Source organism: Lithobates pipiens, unplaced genomic scaffold (assembly GCF_037356315.1).
Source record: "Lithobates pipiens isolate NorthernLeopardFrog02 unplaced genomic scaffold, aLitPip1_a1.2 Scaffold_8, whole genome shotgun sequence".
Lineage (NCBI taxonomy): Eukaryota > Metazoa > Chordata > Amphibia > Anura > Ranidae > Lithobates > Lithobates pipiens.
Window position 1 is genome coordinate 677157430 of NW_027507903.1, and position 22493 is coordinate 677179922.

At 44.7% G+C, this 22493-nt stretch overlaps 1 protein-coding gene across 1 annotated transcript in view; it reads right to left on the reverse strand.

Moving 5' to 3' along the window:
- The window catches only part of LOC143962007 (asialoglycoprotein receptor 2-like), a 59798-nt gene that overhangs the window by 22478 nt on the left and 14827 nt on the right, over positions 1-22493 (reverse strand). The window contains exons 4-6 of the mRNA XM_077471350.1: positions 14638-14709; positions 7758-7796; positions 2746-2814 (exon numbers count right to left, since the gene is read on the reverse strand). Coding sequence (XP_077327476.1) covers positions 2746-2814; positions 7758-7796; positions 14638-14709 — 180 coding nt within the window. The remainder of the gene's footprint in view (positions 1-2745; positions 2815-7757; positions 7797-14637; positions 14710-22493) is intronic.

Below are 22493 nucleotides of genomic sequence, written 5' to 3' on the forward strand. Positions count from 1 at the left end.
ACAGACGCTGAGAAGGCCTTTGACAGGGTGGACTGGTCTTTTCTCCAGGAGACACTTAAATTCATAGGAATGCCAGATCCCATTTTGTCATGGATATCGGCCATCTATGATAATCCCACAGCAACAGTCAGAGTAAATGGATATGATTCCTGCCCTTTTCCTATCTCGAATGGCACCAGACAGGGCTGCCCCCTGTCCCCAATGCTATTCGTCCTTTCCCTGGAACCTTTTTTACACCATATCTGAGGCAATCAGTCCATTAGAGGCATTCAATCAGGCAAATCTCAACACAAAGTTGCTGCATATGCGGATGACCTTCTATTTTACATTTCTGAGCCCCTTACCTCCCTTACCCTCCCTGTTACAAGAGATAAGGCGCTACGGCACCCTCTCTAATTTTAAAGTTAATCTACAAAAATCAGAAGCCCTGAATATTTCCATAGCAGACTCTACCATCTCCAATCTACGCCCCTTTTTCCCGCTCAAATGGGCTACTCACTCAATTAAATACCTGGGTACAAAAATTCCTGCAAATTTGCATGAGGTTTTTACCCTTAACTACAAGCCCCTCTTGTCTACGCTCACTGCTGACCTTAAAAAGTGGGACTCGCTGGCCCTTTCCTGGTTCGGCCGTTGTAATGTACTGAAAATGAATACAATGCCCAGACTTCTGTACTTATTGCAGGCTCTGCCCATCAAGATACCTCAGACGTTCTTTCACGCTGTGCGCTCAATATTTATCAGATTCATCTGGCGCGGTAAACGCCCACGTCTTGGCAGAGCATTGCTACTACGACCAAAGACCAAGGGCGGACTCGGATTTCCGGATCCTGCTCTATACTACACGGCAGCACATATGACCAGGGTGGTGGACTGGTGTCGGCACAGCAACTCGAAACTCTGGGTGTCGCTGGAATGAGAGGCGGCTCGTGCCCCACTCGAAGGTCTACCTTGGGCAGGGAAAACTTCTGCCACCCACTTGACTACTCATCCACTGATTGGACCAACTCTTATGGAATGAAAAGGTTCTTCCGTCTATCTTCACTAAGAGATTTTCCATCCCCAATGACGCCACTTATCGGGCACCCGGACTTTATACCTGGCCTCACTGACCCATTTTTTCTCTTGCGGGCCCCGCAGGGACTCATGAGAGCCTCTTCGCTAGTGGGTTCTTCCGGATGGCTCACTGCGGAGAATTTGCTCGGTGGGCTCACCCCTTCCTCATTAGATCGCTGGAAGATTAACCAACTATCTCACTTCCTCGGTTCTCTGCCTAAACCAACCCATTTCAGCAGAAAGCTCCACCCTTTTGAGGAATCATGTTTGGGTGAGGGACCGATTCGGAGGTCCTTGTCAACCTCCTACAAATCCTTACTAGACCTTCACGCCACTGAAGACCCCCCATTCTTAGCAAAATGGGAGAGGGACCTGCAAGTCACCTTTACAGAACCCCAAAAGGATCGTATTCTCTTTTTCGCACAAAAATCTTCCCTATGCAGTAAATATCAAGAGACTACGTATAAAATAGTGACGCGTTGGTACAGAACCCCTTCTGTGCTGGCTAAGATATTCCCTCTGCAAACTGACCGTTGCTGGCGGTGTGGCCTACACTCAGGTACCCTCTTACATATTTTCTGGGATTGCCCTGTGCTTCAAACTTTCTGGCAGCCAGTGCTCAAGCTCATACAGAAACTCACAGACATCTCCCTACATGATAACCCAGCTGCGGTCCTCCTCAACCTTACCCCCCTATCAAGGAAACGTTATCATAAATCCCTTCTCAAACATCTCCTTAATGCTGCACGGGCAGGCATCCCACCCCTATGGAAACAACAGTCTGCGCCAACGTTGGCCCAATGGTTCGCGAGAGTGAAGGATATTGAGCGAATGGAAGACATGACCTCTGCCTTGCGGGATAAGTCAGAGGAACATAAGTCCAGATGGTTCCACTGGGATCTCTTTCGCTTCTCTGACGAGTTCCACCAATACGCTCTAGGACCCACTACCTAGAATCCCCACCGCCTGTCCAGTACTATTGATCTTGACTCCCCGGGGGTGACCCCCAACCTGTCTGTCTCCCCCCCCCCCCCCCACCTCTTTTTAGCCCTTTTTTTTTTCTCTTTTTTTTTCCCTCTCTCTCTTTCTTTCTTATCTTTCTCTTTCGTTTCCATCTCTACTTTTTCAATGAAAACACAAAAAGTGATGGGCACAGAAGCTTCTATCCACCCTGTATTAGACTTCAACTAGTGATATGGGCCAGACTACATGGCCTCATTCGCTTACCTGCTCTTATTTTGTATAGTTGATTTACTGGATAAGCTTACCATAGCCTATGTGCAGTGTTTATATGTAATGTGAAGTTGTCTTATTGCTGGTATCTGTGTCACATCTTTAAAATAAAGAATAAAAAAAAAAAAAAAGAACCCAGGAAAGTAACTGGAACTCCCACTTAGAGGAGGCTCAGCTTCCCTTTACACTGGAGTTACAACATTGGGATGGACTTGTTCCAAGGTGAGGATCACCCCACACAACCCCCCTGATACAGGGCTCCACATATCATTTTGAGGTGAAATATTTTTGGAAATTTTTTCTGATCCTTTTTGTGATGTAAAACGTACAATTATAACTCTAGTATAAATTATTGAGGTTTTAATCTTTATCTGGACTTACAAAGGTGCGGCCATCAGTAGATGTATTGTGGACCCTTGGAATATTTTTGGATGAAATAATTTAAGATAAACTTACTTTTATAGAGCTCTTCTGCCATTTTCCCCATAAATCCCAAAATCCTCTGAATGTCGCTGGAAAAAGAAGCTGAAATACACAAAATGTTAGGAGAGAGCTGGCCTCCTTTTATACCAGAGGTCTCCAAACTACAAGCTACTACAAGATTATATCTAGGGGTTAGCGGTCCCTCACATTCCTACAGTCTTTATTTCTATGCAACATCCACCCTTCCTGGTCCCCAGTGCAGGTTCCTCCGGTTACATTGTCAGTATACAGTCATTGGTTGCTAGGGCTGCTAGTGTCTTAACAACCAATAAAGTGCTTGCCCCAGCATTTACAGGAGGACCTTTGTTCCTCCATAGACTTGCTACATCCACACTCCCGGCCTCTCAGGCTCCCAGCCACCCTGTAAGTGTGTGAGGTTATGCAGCGTACACACGATCGGACTTTCCGGCAGACTTGGCCTTGTGGACTAGGTCTGACGGACTTCCGGCGGAGTTCCGACGGACTTCCAGCGGAGTTCCGACGGACTTCCAGCGGAGTTCCGACGGACTTCCAGCAGAGTTCCGACAGACTTCCGGCAGAGTTCCGATGGACTTTCAAAATAAACAGACTTGCCCCCATACGGACTAAAGTCTGTTCATTTTGAACGTGACTCCAGGTACGACGGGACTAGAGAAGGAAGTCAATCTCGTCGATTTCATCAGCTAGGTTGACACCTTGTGAGCCCCGTCGCCTGGTATGGATTTTAAGGGGAACCCCCTATACTGGAAAAACTGCATGGGGCCCCCAAAGTGTGGGGGTCCCCCAAAGTCCATACCAGACCCTTATCTGAGCGCGCAGCCCCGGTTAGGAAAGGGGGTGGGGACAAGCGAGTGCCCCCCCTCCTGAACCGTACCAGGCCGCATGCCCTCAACATGGGGATGGGTGCTTTGTGGAAGGGGGAGCCCTGTGGCCCCCCACCCCAAATCACCCTGTCCCCATGTTGATGAGGACAAGGGCCTCTTTCCCACAACCCTGGCCGTTGGTTGTTGAGGTCTGCGGGCGGGGGGCTTATCGGAATCCGGGAGCCCCCTTTAATAAGCTCCTATTTTCCTCCCTGGTCATCTCTTGCCTCGACTACTGCAAATCTAACCTGCCAACCACTCTGTGTTCGCTACTCCTCTCTGTCAATCCCTCTACTGACTCCCGCTGACCCAACAAATTCAATTTAAAATACTAACAACAACTTACAAAGCCATCCACAACTCTGCCCCCAGGTACATCCCTAACCTACTCTCAAAATACCAACCTAATCGTTCTCTTCATTCCTCCCAAGACCTCCTGCCCTCAAGCTGCCCCATCACCTCCTCCCATGCGCTCGTCCCCAGGACTTTTCCAAAGCATCCCATTCTATGGAACTCCCTACTCCAATCTGTCCGATTATCTCTTAGGCTCCATGCACACTGAAGCTCAAAAAAGCTATTTCTGGACGCCAGATTGCACAAAACGCTGGTTTAAAAACCTGCTTTTAACAGCGTTTTATACTAGCGTTTATGAGCGTTTATGAGCGTTTTACAGCGTTAGCATTAATGGGCGTTTTTTATAAAAATACACAGAGGACATTCCAAAAATCCCACAATGCATTAAATAATAGAATGCCGAACACTAATGAACGAGCGTTTATGAGCGTTTACAAGCGTTTATGAGCGTTTATCGGCGTTTGTCGTTTTTTGGCGCTGAAAAACGGCACTTTAAACGCGAATTTCTGGCGTTCAGAAAAAAGCCCATAAACTCCACTGCTCATTAAAGCTGAAAAACGTCCATGTGTGCATGGACACATAGGCTAACATAGAGTGGAGTTTATGGGCTTTTACAAAAAACGCCCAAACTCCAATAAACTGCAGTTTATCAGCTTCAGTGTGCATGGAGCCTTATTCTGTTTGCTTTTAGACAATCCCTGAAAACCTTCCTCTTTACAGAAGCCTATCCTGCCCACACCTAACAATTGTACTTTTATTTTCTCCGTCTGTTCATCCCCCACAGTTATTACCTTTTTGTATCACTTGACTCTCCCTCCTAGATTGTAAGCTCTAATGAGCAGGGCCCTCTGATTTCTCCTGTATTGAAATGTATCTTAACTGTACTGTCTGCCCTCACGTGGTAAATGGTTGCCTAAACTGTTGGCGCTATATAAATCCTAGTAATAAACTGAATGTATCTATGGACCTACTTACACCAACTCAGTGCTCTGTTAGTATTGAGTTAAAACAGGCGAATAACCAACAATCAATTAAAATGATCGTTAACATAAAAAAGCAGCCACTAAAATAATGTATAAAACCTAATAAACTAATAGTATCTAGTCCAGAAGCATTGAAAAAAAGCACCTTCCAATACTACAGTAGCACTCCTGTCAATCCATATCTTGACCTGTATTCATATGTTAAAGCATATGAGAAACATTTGAATGGCATAAGGGGGTTAAAGTTTGGAGAGTAGATGGTGATCCTAGCTGATAATAAAGTGTGCACCGTACACCAAGATCTTCACCACGTGGGTCACTCACCCCTAAGGGTTCAAACTCACCAGCAAGAGAAAAATCACAAGCCTTGATATAATCAGAGAAGTGTCATCCAAATGGCAGGTAGGTTAGGGATGCAGATCACTCCATGGATAGTCAGACATGATCTGCATCCCTAACCTACCTGCCATTTGACATTTCTCTGATTATTAGGGATGAGCCTGATCACTGAACAGCGAAGATTTTGCGGTGTTCACGGCAAATTTGAAAGCCGCGGAAACCCCGTTAAAGTCTATGGGACACGAACATGAAAAACCAAAAGTGCTCATTTTAAAAGCTTATATACAAGTTATTGTCATAAAAAGTGTTTGGGGACCCGGGTCCTGCCCCAAGGGATATGAAATGCAAAGAAAAGTTTTAAAAACTTCAGTTTTTTCAGGAGCAGTGATGATTTTAATGCTTAACGTGAAACAATCAAAATTAAATATTCCTTTAAATATCTGTCTGGGGGTGTCTATAGTATGCCTGTAAAGTGGTGCATTTTTCCCGTGTTTAGAACAATACCACAGAAAAATTACATTTCTAAAGGAAAAAATGTCATTTAAAACTGATCGCGGCTGTAATGAATTGCCAGGTCTTGGCAATATATATAAAACTCATTGAAAAATGGTTCCTCCCCCAGTCCATTACCAGGCCCTTCAGGTCTGGTATGGATATTAAGGGGAACCCTGCACCAAAAAAAAATATATATATACATACCAGACCCCCAACAATGGTCCCCCTGTTGTAATTATTAACAAAATAAATAAATAAAAATGTCCCACAATGTAAATCCATCTCACGCTGCCCGACAAGCCGAACAAAAAAAAAACTGCAACAGCTCCGCTGGCCTCATTCCCACGACCCTTGCCCAGTGGTTGTGTGGGTCTGTGGGTGAGGGGGCTTATCGGAATCTGGAAGCCCCCTTTAACAAGGGGACCCCCAGATCCCAGCCTACCCCCCTATGTGAATTGGTAATGGGTACATTGTACTCCTACCATTTCACCAAAAAATAGTAAAAATGACAAGAGCCATTTTGGGACAAGTCCTTTATTAAAAAATCCAAAAATTAAAAATGTCCTGCAATATAAACCCATCTCACGCCACCCGACGGACCAAAAAAAGAAAAAAAAACTCACAAGCTCCGCCTCCATGGGAGGCTCCCGCTGAGTGAAGCTTCTTCTCCATAACAGCTGTTATATAGCTGAGGGCGGGGCCATCCGGTGACATAAATGGGTGACCCCACCTTCCTCTGATGTCACGTGGTATCAGGGGGGGTGGGGTCACCTGTTTATGTCACCGGGTGGCCCCACCTCATCTTTATAAGAGCTGTCATCGAGAAGAAGTGTGCAGTGAGCATGGAGGTGGAGCTGTTGCAGTTTCATTTTTCTTTTTTTGGTCCGTCGGGCGGCGTGAGATGGATTTATATAGCGGGACATTTCGATTTTTTGTTCCAAAGTGGCTCTTGTCATTTTTACTACTTTTGACACTTTTTTTGTGAAATGGTAGGGGTACAATGTACCCGTTACCAATTCACATGGGGGGGGGGGGGGCGGATCTGGGGGTCCCCTTGTTAAAGGGGAGCTTTCAGATTCTGATAAGCCCCCCACCCGCAGACCCCCACAACCACCGAGCAAGGGTTTTGTGGAGGAGGCCCTTGTCCCCATCGTCATGGAGACAAGGTGCTTTGGGGGTGACTCCAAAGCCCCCCCCTATGTTGAGGGCACGTGGCCTGGTATGGTTCAGGAGGGGCGCTCTCTCCTTCCCCCCTCTTTTCCTGCAGCCTGCCAGGTTGCGTGTTTGGATAATTGTGTGGTATGGATTTTGGGGGGGGACCCCTACTCCTTTTTTTATTTATTTGTTCCCCTTAATATCCATACCAGACCTGAAGGGCCTGGTAATTGACTGGGGGGGGGACCCATGCCATTTTTTTCAATGAATGTTATCTATATTGCCGTGACCCGACAATTCATTACAGCCGCAATCAGTTTTAAATGACAATTTTTCCTTTAGAAATGTAATTTTGCTGTGGGACAGTTCTAAACATGGAAAAAATGTGGCACTTTACAGACACACTATAGACACCCCCCAGGCACAATATTTAAAGGAATATTTCATTTTTATTGTTTCACTTTAAGCATTATTAAACTCACTGCTTCCAAAAAAAATTTATACATGTCCCCTGGTGCAGGACCCAGGTCCCCAAACACTATTTATGACAATAACTTGCATATAAGACTTTAAAATGAGCACTTTTGTTTTTTCATGTGCGTGTCCTATAGACTTTAATGGTGTTCGTCCGAATTTGTTGCCTGTTAGCAAATTCTGGTGTGAATCGAACCTGGAGGATGTTCGGCTCATCCTTACTGATTATATCAAAGCTTGTGATTTTTCTATTGCTGCTGGCTATATAAATCCTATATAATAACAATAAATTGTATCTATCTATTCATTCTAATATACAGTACATTGAGCATGAAATAATTACCCATGACTTCATATGGTAAATTAGGATTCTCGTCGAAATCTGAGAAAGAGAGGAAAACCAACATCAATTAGTATGATCAGGTTTATCATTATATGCCTCTCTTACTCTACATACATTCGTTTAAGATGCACCCACTACATTACCCATCTCTTTTGGGTTCACATGGTTTCTGCTAAAGAGAAAAATCCTCCAGTTTGAACTTTGATCCTAGGCATTTAGTCATGTGACCATATCATGATTCTGAAGAAGCGGTTTCTATACGTAATACAATGTTTCAGGACTGTTACCATTTATGGAACATGGAGGACCAGGCAGTAGAAATCCTATTTGATAAAAGGTCTGCTTCAAGCCCAACTCTAGTTTAATATCAAAAATAAAATAAAATAAAAAAGCATCTCTGGATATTTTATAAAATGAACAAAATTGCGGCGCTACCTGAAAAAAACGACTATAATAAAAAAATGAAACACATATAGTGCAACGGTGAATCCACCTCACTAAAGTGATAAATGTGCAATGTTAAGCCGTGAATAATGTTGCATCCGATGAAATAATAAATGTGCATAAATACTCAAAACATTATGCGTGAAATAATAACAGAATACTAAGTATAAAAGTTGCTGAATAAATACTCATAAATGAACAATACAAAAATAAATGAATAGTGCTTCTCTAATAAAGTCCATGCAGCTAATCAGTGAGCATATATCACAGTCCATGTAAAAAATATATATAGTGATCTCCAAATCCGTGACTGTCCACCGACCAACTTCAGTGCCCAACTTCAGTGCCCCACTTCAGTGCACCACCAGTTTCCCCCAGCCTCTCACCTCAAAAATCTAGTATACAGGCACTGTAAATAACCAGATGTTCACTCGTCCTTAGCAGTCCAGCTTCAATGGTATACCACTGTGCATATATGATTAGTCTTTCCCCAGTATCTTCAAATAGGTGCAATTAACGTTGGTGGTACATAGAGCATAGAGGAAAGACAAGGGGAGGCTCTCATGGGTAGTAATCAATAACAGCGATTTAATAGATAAAATATCCACTTACATTAAAGCAAATGACAGCAAACTTCGTAACACAAAACGAACTTCCGGTCTCGGCCGCGACCGGAAGTGATGAGTGCAACACCAAAGCTCCTTCCCTGACGCGTTGCGTCACGACCTCGTGACTTTTTCAAAGGGTGAAGGGAGAATGGTGTTGACGGAGCATATATGCGGTCAGCGCCGTCGTCATGGCAACCACGGCGGCGCCTCCGCATATGTAAAACGAATCAAATCTTCAATACCATTTATTTTTACTAATAGCTGCCATACTTAGAATAAAAACATATTCTTATCTCAAGACATAAGGACAATATATAAAAATTCCTAAAAAATAAACAGTCATAAATACTAATATATATATATATAGAGCGACATCTAGTGGTTATAATTCAAATCTGCTCTTCTGATAATCTAAACCTGTTATATATATAAAAATATATAAAAAATGTATATATATATATATAAAATTCTATAAAAAATATGGTGTATCACTTTTTAATCGATATCGAAAAAATAGAGACCAAATCATATAAAATGAAAAATGAAATAGAATAAAAGGAGTAAAAATACAAAAAATATATGTATAAAAATATATGTATATAAAAAATAGTAAAAAATAATAAAAATATTGTCTCCCCAAATTATTACTACCATCAATTATTAAAAGAGTACCGTCTCAATCTATCAGTAGGTATAGAGAATAATAGAATATAATATTATGCATCCTTAGATATTAAATAATGAAAATCATAAAAAACATATTTTAAATTGTATAAGGTGCAATTATATCTCATCAAATACTAAAAAGAAGGCTTATTAAAAATTGGAGATAAAACAATTGAGGTCAAATTCTACATTGTGACCTAAAGGTGTCAAAGTACGGAGTTCGTGTATCCACCGAGATTCGGCCTGACTAATTTTGATCACCTTGTTATCGCCCCTCCAGTGTGGTTTGTACTTCTGGATACCACAGATAATTAGTGATGAAGGATCTTTTTTATGGAATTTTGCATAATGTCTAGACAAACTATGTTTGTCGAAACCTTTTTTAATGTTCTGTACATGTTCTCTAAGTCTTTTCCATAACTGTCTTTTTGTCCTACCCACATATTGAATGTGGCATGGGCATTCCAAGAGATAAACTACCCCTTCACTATAGCAGGTAATTAAATCATCTATCATATATTCTTTCTGAGTTACTGTGGATACAAACGACTTCTTTTTGGTTTTTTCATTTACATGTCTACACGCGTAGCACCTTTTGCACGGGAAAAAACCTTTTCCTTCAAAAAAAGAAAAAGGCTTTTTGGGAGGATCCAGGACATTCTTGGCCAGATTATCTCTCAAAGTGGGAGCTCTCCTATACACAAACTTTGGTATTTCTGGTAAAATATTTCCAAGATGTCCATCCATTTTAATAATCTCCCAATGTTTTCTTATGATTTTCTCTATCTGTTTGTGCTGAATATTATAATCCATAATAATGGATACCATATCTTGTTTTTCTGCATTCGTAATCTTATCCTGTATTAATTTCTCTCTATCTATTAGTGCCACACTTCTTATTTGATCCTCAATAAAATCCGTATGGTACCCCTTTTGGATAAATCTATCACCAATCAGTTTAGCTTGCTCAAGAAACATTGATTCATTAGAACAGTTACGTCTTAATCTAATCAATTGCCCTCTAGGTATATTATCAAGCCATCTATGATGATGGCAACTGTCCAGGGGTAGGTAACTGTTTCTGTCTACTGTTTTAAAATGGGTAAAAGTATTCAGTGAGTTTTCTTTCTTCTCAATCACTAAATATAAAAAGGTTATTTTTTCTTCGTTAATCTTCCATACCAATTTAATATTTTTATCGTTCGTATTAAGATAAAAACAGAAGTCATTTAGACTTTCTTTATCACCTGACCAGATTAAAATAAGGTCATCAATGTATCTTTTATACAATGTAACTTGTTTGGGCATATTTTTGGTCAGGTCAGTTACCTACCCCTGGACAGTTGCCATCATCATAGATGGCTTGATAATATACCTAGAGGGCAATTGATTAGATTAAGACGTAACTGTTCTAATGAATCAATGTTTCTTGAGCAAGCTAAACTGATTGGTGATAGATTTATCCAAAAGGGGTACCATACGGATTTTATTGAGGATCAAATAAGAAGCGTGGCACTACTAGATAGAGAGAAATTAATACAGGATAATATCATTAATTCAGAAAAACAAGATATGGTATCCATCATTATGGATTATAACATTCAGCACAAACAGATAGAGAAAATCATAAGAAAACATTGGGAGATTATTAAAATGGATCGACATCTTGGAAATATTTTACCAGAAATACCAAAGTTTGTGTATAGGAGAGCTCCCACTTTGAGAGATAATCTGGCCAAGAATGTCCTGGATCCTCCCAAAAAGCCTTTTTCTTTTTTTGAAGGAAAAGGTTTTTTCCCGTGCAAAAGGTGCTACGCGTGTAGACATGTAAATGAAAAAAACAAAAAGAAGTCGTTTGTATCCACAGTAACTCAGAAAGAATATATGATAGATGATTTAATTACCTGCTATAGTGAAGGGGTAGTTTATCTCTTGGAATGCCCATGCCACATTCAATATGTGGGTAGGACAAAAAGACAGTTATGGAAAAGACTTAGAGAACATGTACAGAACATTAAAAAAGGTTTTGACAAACATAGTTTGTCTAGACATTATGCAAAATTCCATAAAAAAGATCCTTCATCACTAATTATCTGTGGTATCCAGAAGTACAAACCACACTAGAGGGGCGATAACAAGGTGATCAAAATTAGTCAGGCCGAATCTCGGTGGATACACGAACTCCGTACTTTGACACCTTTAGGTCACAATGTAGAATTTGATCTCAATTGTTTTATCTCCAATTTTTAATATGCCCTCTTTTTAGTATTTGATGAGATATAATTGCACCTTATACATTTTAAAATATGTTTTTTATGATTTTCATTATTTAATATCTAAGGATGCATAATATTATATTCTATTATTCTCTATATCTACTGATAGATTGAGACGGTACTCTTTTAATAATTGATGGTAGTAATAATTTGGGGAGACAATATTTTTATTATTTTTTACTATTTTTTATATACATATATTTTTATACATATATTTTTTGTATTTTTACTCCTTTTATTCTATTTCATTTTTCATTTTATATGATTTGGTCTCTATTTTTGCGATATCGATTAAAAAGTGATACACCATATTTTTTATAGAATTTTATATATATATATATATATATATATATATATATATATATATATATATATATATATATATATATATATATATATATATACATTTTTTATATATTTTTATATATATAACAGGTTTAGATTATCAGAAGAGCAGATTTGAATTATAACCACTAGATGTCGCTCTATATATATATATATATTAGTATTTATGACTGTTTATTTTTTAGGAATTTTTATATATTGTCCTTATGTCTTGAGATAAGAATATGTTTTTATTCTAAGTATGGCAGCTATTAGTAAAAATAAATGGTATTGAAGATTTGATTCGTTTTACATATGCGGAGGCGCCGCCGTGGTTGCCATGACGACGGCGCTGACCGCATATATGCTCCGTCAACACCATTCTCCCTTCACCCTTTGAAAAAGTCACGAGGTCGTGACGCAACGCGTCAGGGAAGGAGCTTTGGTGTTGCACTCATCACTTCCGGTCGCGGCCGAGACCGGAAGTTCGTTTTGTGTTACGAAGTTTGCTGTCATTTGCTTTAATGTAAGTGGATATTTTATCTATTAAATCGCTGTTATTGATTACTACCCATGAGAGCCTCCCCTTGTCTTTCCTCTATGCTCTATGTACCACCAACGTTAATTGCACCTATTTGAAGATACTGGGGAAAGACTAATCATATATGCACAGTGGTATACCATTGAAGCTGGACTGCTAAGGACGAGTGAACATCTGGTTATTTACAGTGCCTGTATACTAGATTTTTGAGGTGAGAGGCTGGGGGAAACTGGTGGTGCACTGAAGTGTGGTACTGAAGTTGGGCACTGAAGTTGGTCGGTGGACAGTCACGGATTTGGAGATCACTATATATATTTTTTGCATGGACTGTGATATATGCTCACTGATTAGCTGCATGGACTTTATTAGAGAAGCACTATTCATTTATTTTTGTATTGTTCATTTATGAGTATTTATTCAGCAACTTTTATACTTAGTATTCTGTTATTATTTCACGCATGATGTTTTGAGTATTTATGCACATTTATTATTTCATCGGATGCAACATTATTCACGGCTTAACATTGCACATTTATCACTTTAGTGAGGTGGATTCACCGTTGCACTATATGTGTTTCATTTTTTTATTATAGTAGTTTTTTTTCAGGTAGCGCCGCAATTTTGTTCATTTTATACATTATTCTTTTGGTGTAGAAATCACTATTTTTTTGCTGGCGGCTTCCACACATTTACACGTATTCTGATATATTTTTAGGTTTACACATTTTTTTCAGACATTTTTCTACACATTTATTAATAGCCAGGTGGAGCGCATTAGTTTTTTGCATTTATCTCTGGATATTTCCCTTGCAGTAATAATTATAGTTTAACAGTTTTCCAGATTGAATGATGTCCAGTGTCGCTTAACCCACTTCCTGTGAACTAAGGGTGTCAAAGTCCTACCCCTTCGTGGGTATGCCATCCATGGGTTCACGGGAGCATGCTGCTGAGGGCAACACCTTGTCATTGTAAGGTCTGCTCTCTGCAGCATTCAAGATTCACCCAGTGATGAGGACAGACTAGGAACCATGAGGTCAGAACCCACCCTCTGCTGAGGACAGAAGAGGAACCAAGAGGTTAGAACCTACCCTCTGCTGAGGACAGAAGAGGAACCAAAATGTTAGAACCTACCCTCTGCTGAGGACAGAAGAGGAACCATGACGTCAGGTCCCACCCACTGCTGAGGATTGAATTGGATCCATCATGTCATGGGTATGTGACATCAGGACCCACCTACTTCTGAGGACAGAAGAGAACCCATGAGTTCAGGAACCACCCACTGCTGAGGAATGAAGAGGAACCATGAGCTTAGAACCCACTTTCTGCTGAGGACAAAAGAGGAGCCATAAGATCAGAGCCTACTCTCTGCGGAGGATAGAAGAGAAACCATGAGGTTAGGACTCACCCACTGCTAAGGACAAAAGAGAACACATGAGGTCAGGGCCCAGCCACTGCTAAGGACAGAAGAGGACCCACCATGTAATGATCCCACCCACTGCTGAGGACAGAATAGGAACCATGATGTCAGGACCCACTTCTGATGACAGAAGAGAACCCAGAAGGTCAGCCCCCACCTACTGTTTAAGGCAGAAAAGGACCCATCATGTCACAGATCCATCACATCAGGATCCACCCACTGCTGAGGACAGAAGAAGACTCATGAGGTCAAGACCCCCCTCCAATGCTGATTACAGAAGAGGAAGGAACTGTAATGTCATAGACCCATGATGTCAGGACCCACTAACTTCTGATGACAGAAGAGGACCTGTAATGTCACAGAGCCATGATGTCAGGATTCACGAACCACCCACTGCAGAGGAGAGAAGAGGACCCATCATGTCATGGACCTGTAATGTCAGTTTTTTTGTTATTAAAATTCACCTAATGTGTTTGATATCTGGATACATCGTTCTACAAACAGACAGAGAGAGGCTTTGTGATATCTACATCCCGTTTGTACACTGTGGGGAAAGGTGGTTTGATGGGTAAGTGTTCCAGTGATTGGAATAAGATAATCTTACTGATCGCTGTCTGGACTTTCTCCAGGTTCCTCACAGTTCTCCGAATGCTCTGAACTTCACTGGAATGAGAACCTGTAATGATAGCAATGGTGGCTCATCTCAGATTACTGCGGATCTAAACCCCAATACACCCACAGAACATTACACAAAACTTCATAGGTGCCTGATAATATACAGTTAACCGCTAATAAAATTATACAAATGCATTCATAAAAAAATTTAAAAGTACAGCGCATGAGAGCCACACCCGACCTATTTACAGAATCCACAATGTAGAGGCAATAAAAAAATCACTTGTTTCACAGTATAACATTGACTTTCCCACCCTAGAATAGATACCAACCAATCAGGAAACAGTTCCTGAGACATGATTGGTCAGGGAATCTTAGAACTCTCTGGCCAATCAGGTCTCAGTCGGGACTAATTTCCTGTCCGGCCTGAAGGAGAAGCAATGGACCCGGGGAGAGGAGGTTCATCCCGGATCCATGTCTGCCTGATCTGCCTCCTTCCTAAGGTAAGATAAGGTTGTTAACGTCCTCAGGAAGCGTATGCTTATTAAAATCAGTAGTGATGGACGAACTTCCGACGGGACGTTTCGCGAACGCGAAACGCGAACGGACACAAACGTTCGCGAAAACGACCGTTCGCCGCGGGCTCCATTGACTTCAATGGGAGGCGAATTTCGCAAACCTTTAGGTCGAATTTGCGGCCACGGGGTAATTATTAGGGGGTAGCACGTAGTCCCACCACCTGGACAATAGCATAATACATGTATGAGGTGAATTTGGGATCGATAACTACAAGCATTTTTTTTTTATTTGGGAAATTGTTCTGACAATTCAGGACTATGGAGCTAATGAAGGCAATGGAGGAGAGGGAAGGTCAGGGACCAGGGTAGGCAAACAAGAGGGTGCAGGAGATACAGAGCACTGACAGCAGCACCGTAATACAGAGCACTGACATCAGCACCGTGACATACAGCGCTGACAGCAGCTCCGTGACATACAGCGCTGACAGCAGCTCCGTGACATACAGCGCTGACAGCAGCTCCGTGACATACAGCGCTGACAGCAGCTCCGTGACATACAGCGCTGACAGCAGCTCCGTGACATACAGCGCTGACAGCAGCACCGTGACATACAGCGCTGACAGCAGCTCCGTGACATACAGCGCTGACAGCAGCTCCGTGACATACAGCGCTGACAGCAGCTCCGTGACATACAGCACTGACAGCAGCTCCGTGACATACAGCGCTGACAGCAGCTCCGTGACATACAGCGCTGACAGCAGCACCGTGACATACAGCGCTGACAGCAGCTCCGTGACATACAGCGCTGACAGCAGCTCCGTGACATACAGCGCTGACAGCAGCTCCGTGACATACAGCGCTGACAGCAGCTCCGTGACATACAGCGCTGACAGCAGCTCCGTGACATACAGCGCTGACAGCAGCTCCGTGACATACAGCGCTGACAGCAGCTCCGTGACATACAGCGCTGACAGCAGCTCCGTGACATACAGCGCTGACAGCAGCTCCGTGACATACAGCGCTGACAGCAGCTCCGTGACATACAGCGCTGACAGCAGCTCCGTGACATACAGCGCTGACAGCAGCTCCGTGACATACAGCGCTGACAGCAGCTCCGTGACATACAGCGCTGACAGCAGCTCCGTGACATACAGCGCTGACAGCAGCTCCGTGACATACAGCGCTGACAGCAGCTCCGTGACATACAGCGCTGACAGCAGCTCCGTGACATACAGCGCTGACAGCAGCTCCGTGACATACAGCGCTGACAGCAGCTCCGTGACATACAGCGCTGACAGCAGCTCCGTGACATACAGCGCTGACAGCAGCTCCGTGACATACAGCGCTGACAGCAGCTCCGTGACATACAGCGCTGACAGCAGCTCCGTGACATACAGCGCTGACAGCAGCTCCGTGACATACAGCGCTGACAGCAGCTCCGTGACATACAGCGCTGACAGCAGCTCCGTGACATACAGCGCTGACAGCAGCACCGTAAGCAGCCCCAGGAGGAAGTCAGCACAGCACAGGGATGGTGTGATCCCCTCATAATAAGAACCCCCAGGAGGAAGTCAGCACAGCACAGGGATGGTGGGAGCCCCTCATAATAAGAACACCCAGGAGGAAGTCAGCACAGCACAGGGATGGTGGGAACCCCTCATAATAAGCAGCCCCAGTAGAAATATGACACCGCTCAACCTCTTCAAAGAGGAGGGTAGGGGCATATAGTACGGTGTGCTTTTTTGGGTCAGGGAAGTGAGCCAAATGAATTAAGAAGGTCTGTGTGCTTGATTCCAAAAATTGTTTATAGACATATACATGGTCTACTGATCACATGTGTTGAATTCCTCCGAGATCCATGCCTCATTCATTTTTAGAAATGTGAGGTAGTTAACACTGTGGTGAGCTAGGCGAGTACGCTTATCGGTCACAATCCCCCCTGCTGCGCTGAACGTCCTTTCGGACAGGACACTGGATGAGGGGCAAGCCAACAGTTCGATTGCAAATTGGGCAAGCTCTGGCCAGAGGTCAAGCCTGCCCACCCAGTAGTCTAGGGGTTCATCACTCCTCAGAGCGTCCACATCGGCCGTTAACCCAATGTAGTCGGACACCTGACGGTCTAGGCGTTCCCTGATGCTGGATCCGGATGACACCTGTCGATGGGTCGGCTGAAAGAATGACCTCATATCCGAAGTCACCAACACATCTTCAAACCGGCCTCTTCTTGCAGGCGCTGTTGGATTGGTACCCGCAAATCCTTCTCTGGGAGTGGGAATTGCTCCTCTGCCAGCGCACGCAAAAGCAGAATGCAGCATTTCTCGAAGCAAGGCCTGGAAGTGCTGCATTCTGACAGCCCTCTGCGACGGCGGTAACATTTCCGCCATTTTGTGTTTGTACCGGGGGTCTAAGTACGTTGCCACCCAGTACTGGTCCTTGACCCTCATGCTTTTTATACGGGGGTCCCTATTAAAACACTGGAGCATGAAGGCCCCCATTTGCACTAAAGTGGAAGCGGTGTGGTGGCCTGGCTCCTGCTCATCATCCAGGATAATGTCGTCCTCTTCATTCTCCTCTCCCCATCCTCGCACAACAGGGATCCCAGAAAGGTTTAAAGCATGCTCTTCTTGCTCCTGCTCATCCGCCCCGGCACCATCCTCCTCTGACTCCTCATCAGACTCCTGTTGTTGACTTGTCTCAGATAGAGTAGCCCCCCCTGGGAATTCATCCAGCATTGCGACTTCCTCATCTTCCCGCTCCTGCTCCTCCACAGCCTGATCAATGACACGACGCAATGCACGCTCCAGAAAGAAGGCATAAGGTACCATGTCACTGATGGCGCCATGGCTGCGACTGACCAGTTTGGTGATCTCCTCAAATGGCCGCAGAAGTCTGCATGTGTCGCGCATGAGCAGCCACTGGCGCGGTGAAAAAAAACCCAGCTCCCCAGAACCGTTTCTTTCGCAGAGTTCATACAGGTAGACGTTAACTGCACGTTTCTGCTGGAGCAGCCTATCAAGCATATAGAAGGTTGAGTTCCATCGCGTCGGGCAATCGCAAATAAGACGTCTGACCGGCAGATGGTGTCGCCGCTGAATGTCAGCAAGGCGAGCCATGGCCGTGTAAGATCTTCTGAAATGGGCCGAGATTTTCCTTGCCTGCCGCAAGATGTCCTGGACCCCAGGGTATTTGACAAGGAATCGCTGCACGACCAAGTTTAAGACGTGTGCCATGCACGGCACGTGCGTGATTTTGCCCTGTTTCAATGCGCTAAGCAGATTGGCACCGTTGTCACACACCACTTTACCAACTGTCAAATTGAGCGGTGTTAGCCACTCATCTGCCTGTGAACGCAAAGCTGAAAGGAGTGCCGGGCCAGTGTGGCTCTTTGCTTCCAGGCACAACAGACGCAGCACGGCATGGCAACGTCTCACCTGGCATGTGGAATAGGTTCTGGGGAGCTTGGGCGGTGCAGTGGAAGAGACGCTAGCAGCGGAAAAGGAGGAGGCAGCTGAGGAGGAGAGGGAGGAGGATGGAGTAGGAGGAGGAGAAGAAGAGTCAGGCCTGCATGCAATCCGTGGCGGTAAAACCAAATCTACACGGGTGCCACGGGTTACATGCTTGACGGCCGTCAGAAGGTTCACCCAGTGGGCAGTAAAACTGATATACCTTCCCTGCCCGTGTTTGCTAGACCACGTGTCTGTGGTCAGATGTATCTTGGCACCGACACTGTGTGCCAGAGATACATTCACTTGCCGCTGAACATGGCCATATAGCTCTGGGATGCCCTTCTCTGAGAAATACTTCCTTCCTGGGACCTTCCATTGTGGTGTTCCAATGGCCACAAATTTGCGAAAGGCCTCCGAGTCCACCAGTTTATATGGCAGTAGTTGGCGGGCTATGAGTTCTGACAAGCCAGCCGCCAACCGTTGGGCAAGAGGGTTATCCGGCGTCATCATTTTTTTACGCTCAAACATTAGGCCCACGGAAGCCTGCCTTTTTGCAGAAAAATGTGAGCTTGGCGTGATGGAAGGTGGAGTGGAGGACAATTGTGAGGAGAGAGGAGAAGGAGAAGTAGAAGACGAGGCTGGACGGTGAGAGCCTGCAGTGTGGCTTTGTGTGTTCCGTTGCTCCCACTGGGCTCGGTGATGGCTGCTCATGTGCCTTCTTAAGGCGGTCGTCCCTAGGTGAGTATTGGGCTTACCGCGACTAACGCGTTGACTGCAAAGATTGCAGATGGCAACGCTATTGTCAGCAGCGGACACGTTAAAAAAAGCCCACACTGCGGAGCCATGTGCCGGTGTCCTGGGAGCGCCAGATGTGACCGTACATGGTCGATGACTCGCTCCTGATACATTTGCAGTCTGCTTTGTCCCTGCTGTGCAATGTAAGTCATTGCTGCTTCTCCTCCCTATCTGCTGGTCCATATCTCCCTCTGAACTCCCCTCCTCTTCCTCTCTTGTGGGCACCCACGTGACATCACTAGACACGTCATCATCAACGTCACCTTCCCCACCGCTATAAGTAGAGTAGGCAGCAACACCGGGGACCAACCTCCTCCTTGGGCTGATCTGGGTACTGGCGTCAGACTGCTGAGTAGCGCTTGTTGCTACCTCCTCTTCCTGATCCAATACCAAGAGTGGCTGCGCATCAGAAATGTCCTCTTGATATGGATCGGAAAATAATTCCAGTGACTCAAGCGGAAGGTATGTGGTGGTGGTGGTGGTGGTCGTGTTGTTGGTGGTAGTGTCTTTGGGGGTGCACATAGCAGAGAGTGAAGAAGAGGGTGCAGATCGAGAGGATGAGGAGGGTGCAGAAGAGTAAGGCTGAGCGAGCCACTCAACCAAGTCTGGTGCATCCTTTAAAGTAATTGAACGCACCTTCTGCAACTTCCCACTTTGGCTCAAGCCTGTTGCTCCTGCCCTACCCCTACCACCCCTGCGGAAGGGCCTGCCTCTTCCTCTGCATGTCATTTTTTAAATGACCCTGTGACAAAACTCTTAGTCCCTATACCGCTGAAGGACTGCTGCAGTATAGGTGAGCGGTCAGCAGTGGTGCACGTCAACCCTATCTATTGTGGACCTATAGCGGTCCTTACAGAACAGCAGACTGTACCGCACTCAAGCCTATGTACCGTAGCACCCTATACCAAGTTACCAGTCCTTATAAGAACTTTTGTGGACCAAGCAGGTTGTGTATTAGTGTTTAGCAGACTGTACGTCAGTCCCTATACCGCTGAAGGACTGCTGCAGTATAGGGCAGCGGTCAGCAGTGGTGCACGTCAACCCTATCTATTGTGGACCGATAGCGGTCCTTACAGAACAGCAGACTGTACCGCACTCAAGCCTATGTACCGTAGCACCCTATACCAAGTTACCAGTCCTTATAAGAACTTTTGTGGACCAAGCAGGTTGTGTATTAGTGTTTAGCAGACTGTACGTCAGTCCCTATACCGCTGAAGGACTGCTGCAGTATAGGGCAGCGGTCAGCAGTGGTGCACGTCAACCCTATCTATTGTGGACCGATAGCGGTCCTTACAGAACAGCAGACTGTACCGCACTCAAGCCTATGTACCGTAGCACCCTATACCAAGTTACCAGTCCTTATAAGAACTTTTGTGGAACAAGCAGGTTGTGTGTTAGTGATTAGCAGACTGTACGTCAGTCCCTATACCAATGAAGGACTGCTGCAGTATAGGGCAGCGGTCAGCAGTAGTGCACGGCAACCCTATGTATTGTGGACCGATAGCGGTCCTTACAGAACAGCAGACTGTACCGCACTCAAGCCTATGTACCGTAGCACCCTATACCAAGTTACCAGTCCTTATAAGAACTTTTGTGGACCAAGCAGGTTGTGTATTAGTGTTTAGCAGACTGTACGTCAGTCCCTATACCGCTGAAGGACTGCTGCAGTATAGGGCAGCGGTCAGCAGTGGTGCACGTCAACCCTATCTATTGTGGACCGATAGCGGTCCTTACAGAACAGCAGACTGTACCGCACTCAAGCCTATGTACCGTAGCACCCTATACCAAGTTACCAGTCCTTATAAGAACTTTTGTGGACCAAGCAGGTTGTGTATTAGTGTTTAGCAGACTGTACGTCAGTCCCTATACCGCTGAAGGACTGCTGCAGTATAGGGCAGCGGTCAGCAGTGGTGCACGTCAACCCTATCTATTGTGGACCGATAGCGGTCCTTACAGAACAGCAGACTGTACCGCACTCAAGCCTATGTACCGTAGCACCCTATACCAAGTTACCAGTCCTTATAAGAACTTTTGTGGAACAAGCAGGTTGTGTGTTAGTGATTAGCAGACTGTACGTCAGTCCCTATACCAATGAAGGACTGCTGCAGTATAGGGCAGCGGTCAGCAGTAGTGCACGGCAACCCTATGTATTGTGGACCGATAGCGGTCCTTACAGAACAGCAGACTGTACCGCACTCAAGCCTATGTACCGTAGCACCCTATACCAAGTTACCAGTCCTTATAAGAACTTTTGTGGACCAAGCAGGTTGTGTATTAGTGTTTAGCAGACTGTACGTCAGTCCCTATACCGCTGAAGGACTGCTGCAGTATAGGGCAGCGGTCAGCAGTGGTGCACGTCAACCCTATGTATTGTGGACCGATAGCGGTCCTTACAGAACAGCAGACTGTAACGCACTCAGGCCTATGTACCGTAGCACCCTATACCAAGTTACCAGTCCTTATAAGAACTTTTGTGGACCAAGCAGGTTGTGTGTTAGTGATTAGCAGACTGTACGTCAGTCCCTATACCAATGAAGGACTGCTGCAGTATAGGGCAGCGGTCAGCAGTAGTGCACGGCAACCCTATGTATTGTGGACCGATAGCGGTCCTTACAGAACAGCAGACTGTAACGCACTCAGGCCTATGTACCGTAGCACCCTATACCAAGTTACCAGTCCTTATAAAAACTTTTGTGGACCAAGCAGGTTGTGTGTTAGTGTTTAGCAGACTGTGCGTCAGTCCCTATACCGCTGAAGGACTGCTGCAGTATAGGGCAGCGGTCAGCAGTGGTGCACGTCAACCCTATCTATTGTGGACCGATAGCGGTCCTTACAGAACAGCAGACTGTACCGCACTCAAGCCTATGTACCGTAGCACCCTATACCAAGTTACCAGTCCTTATAAGAACTTTTGTGGACCAAGCAGGTTGTGTATTAGTGTTTAGCAGACTGTACGTCAGTCCCTATACCGCTGAAGGACTGCTGCAGTATAGGGCAGCGGTCAGCAGTGGTGCACGTCAACCCTATGTATTGTGGACCGATAGCGGTCCTTACAGAACAGCAGACTGTAACGCACTCAGGCCTAT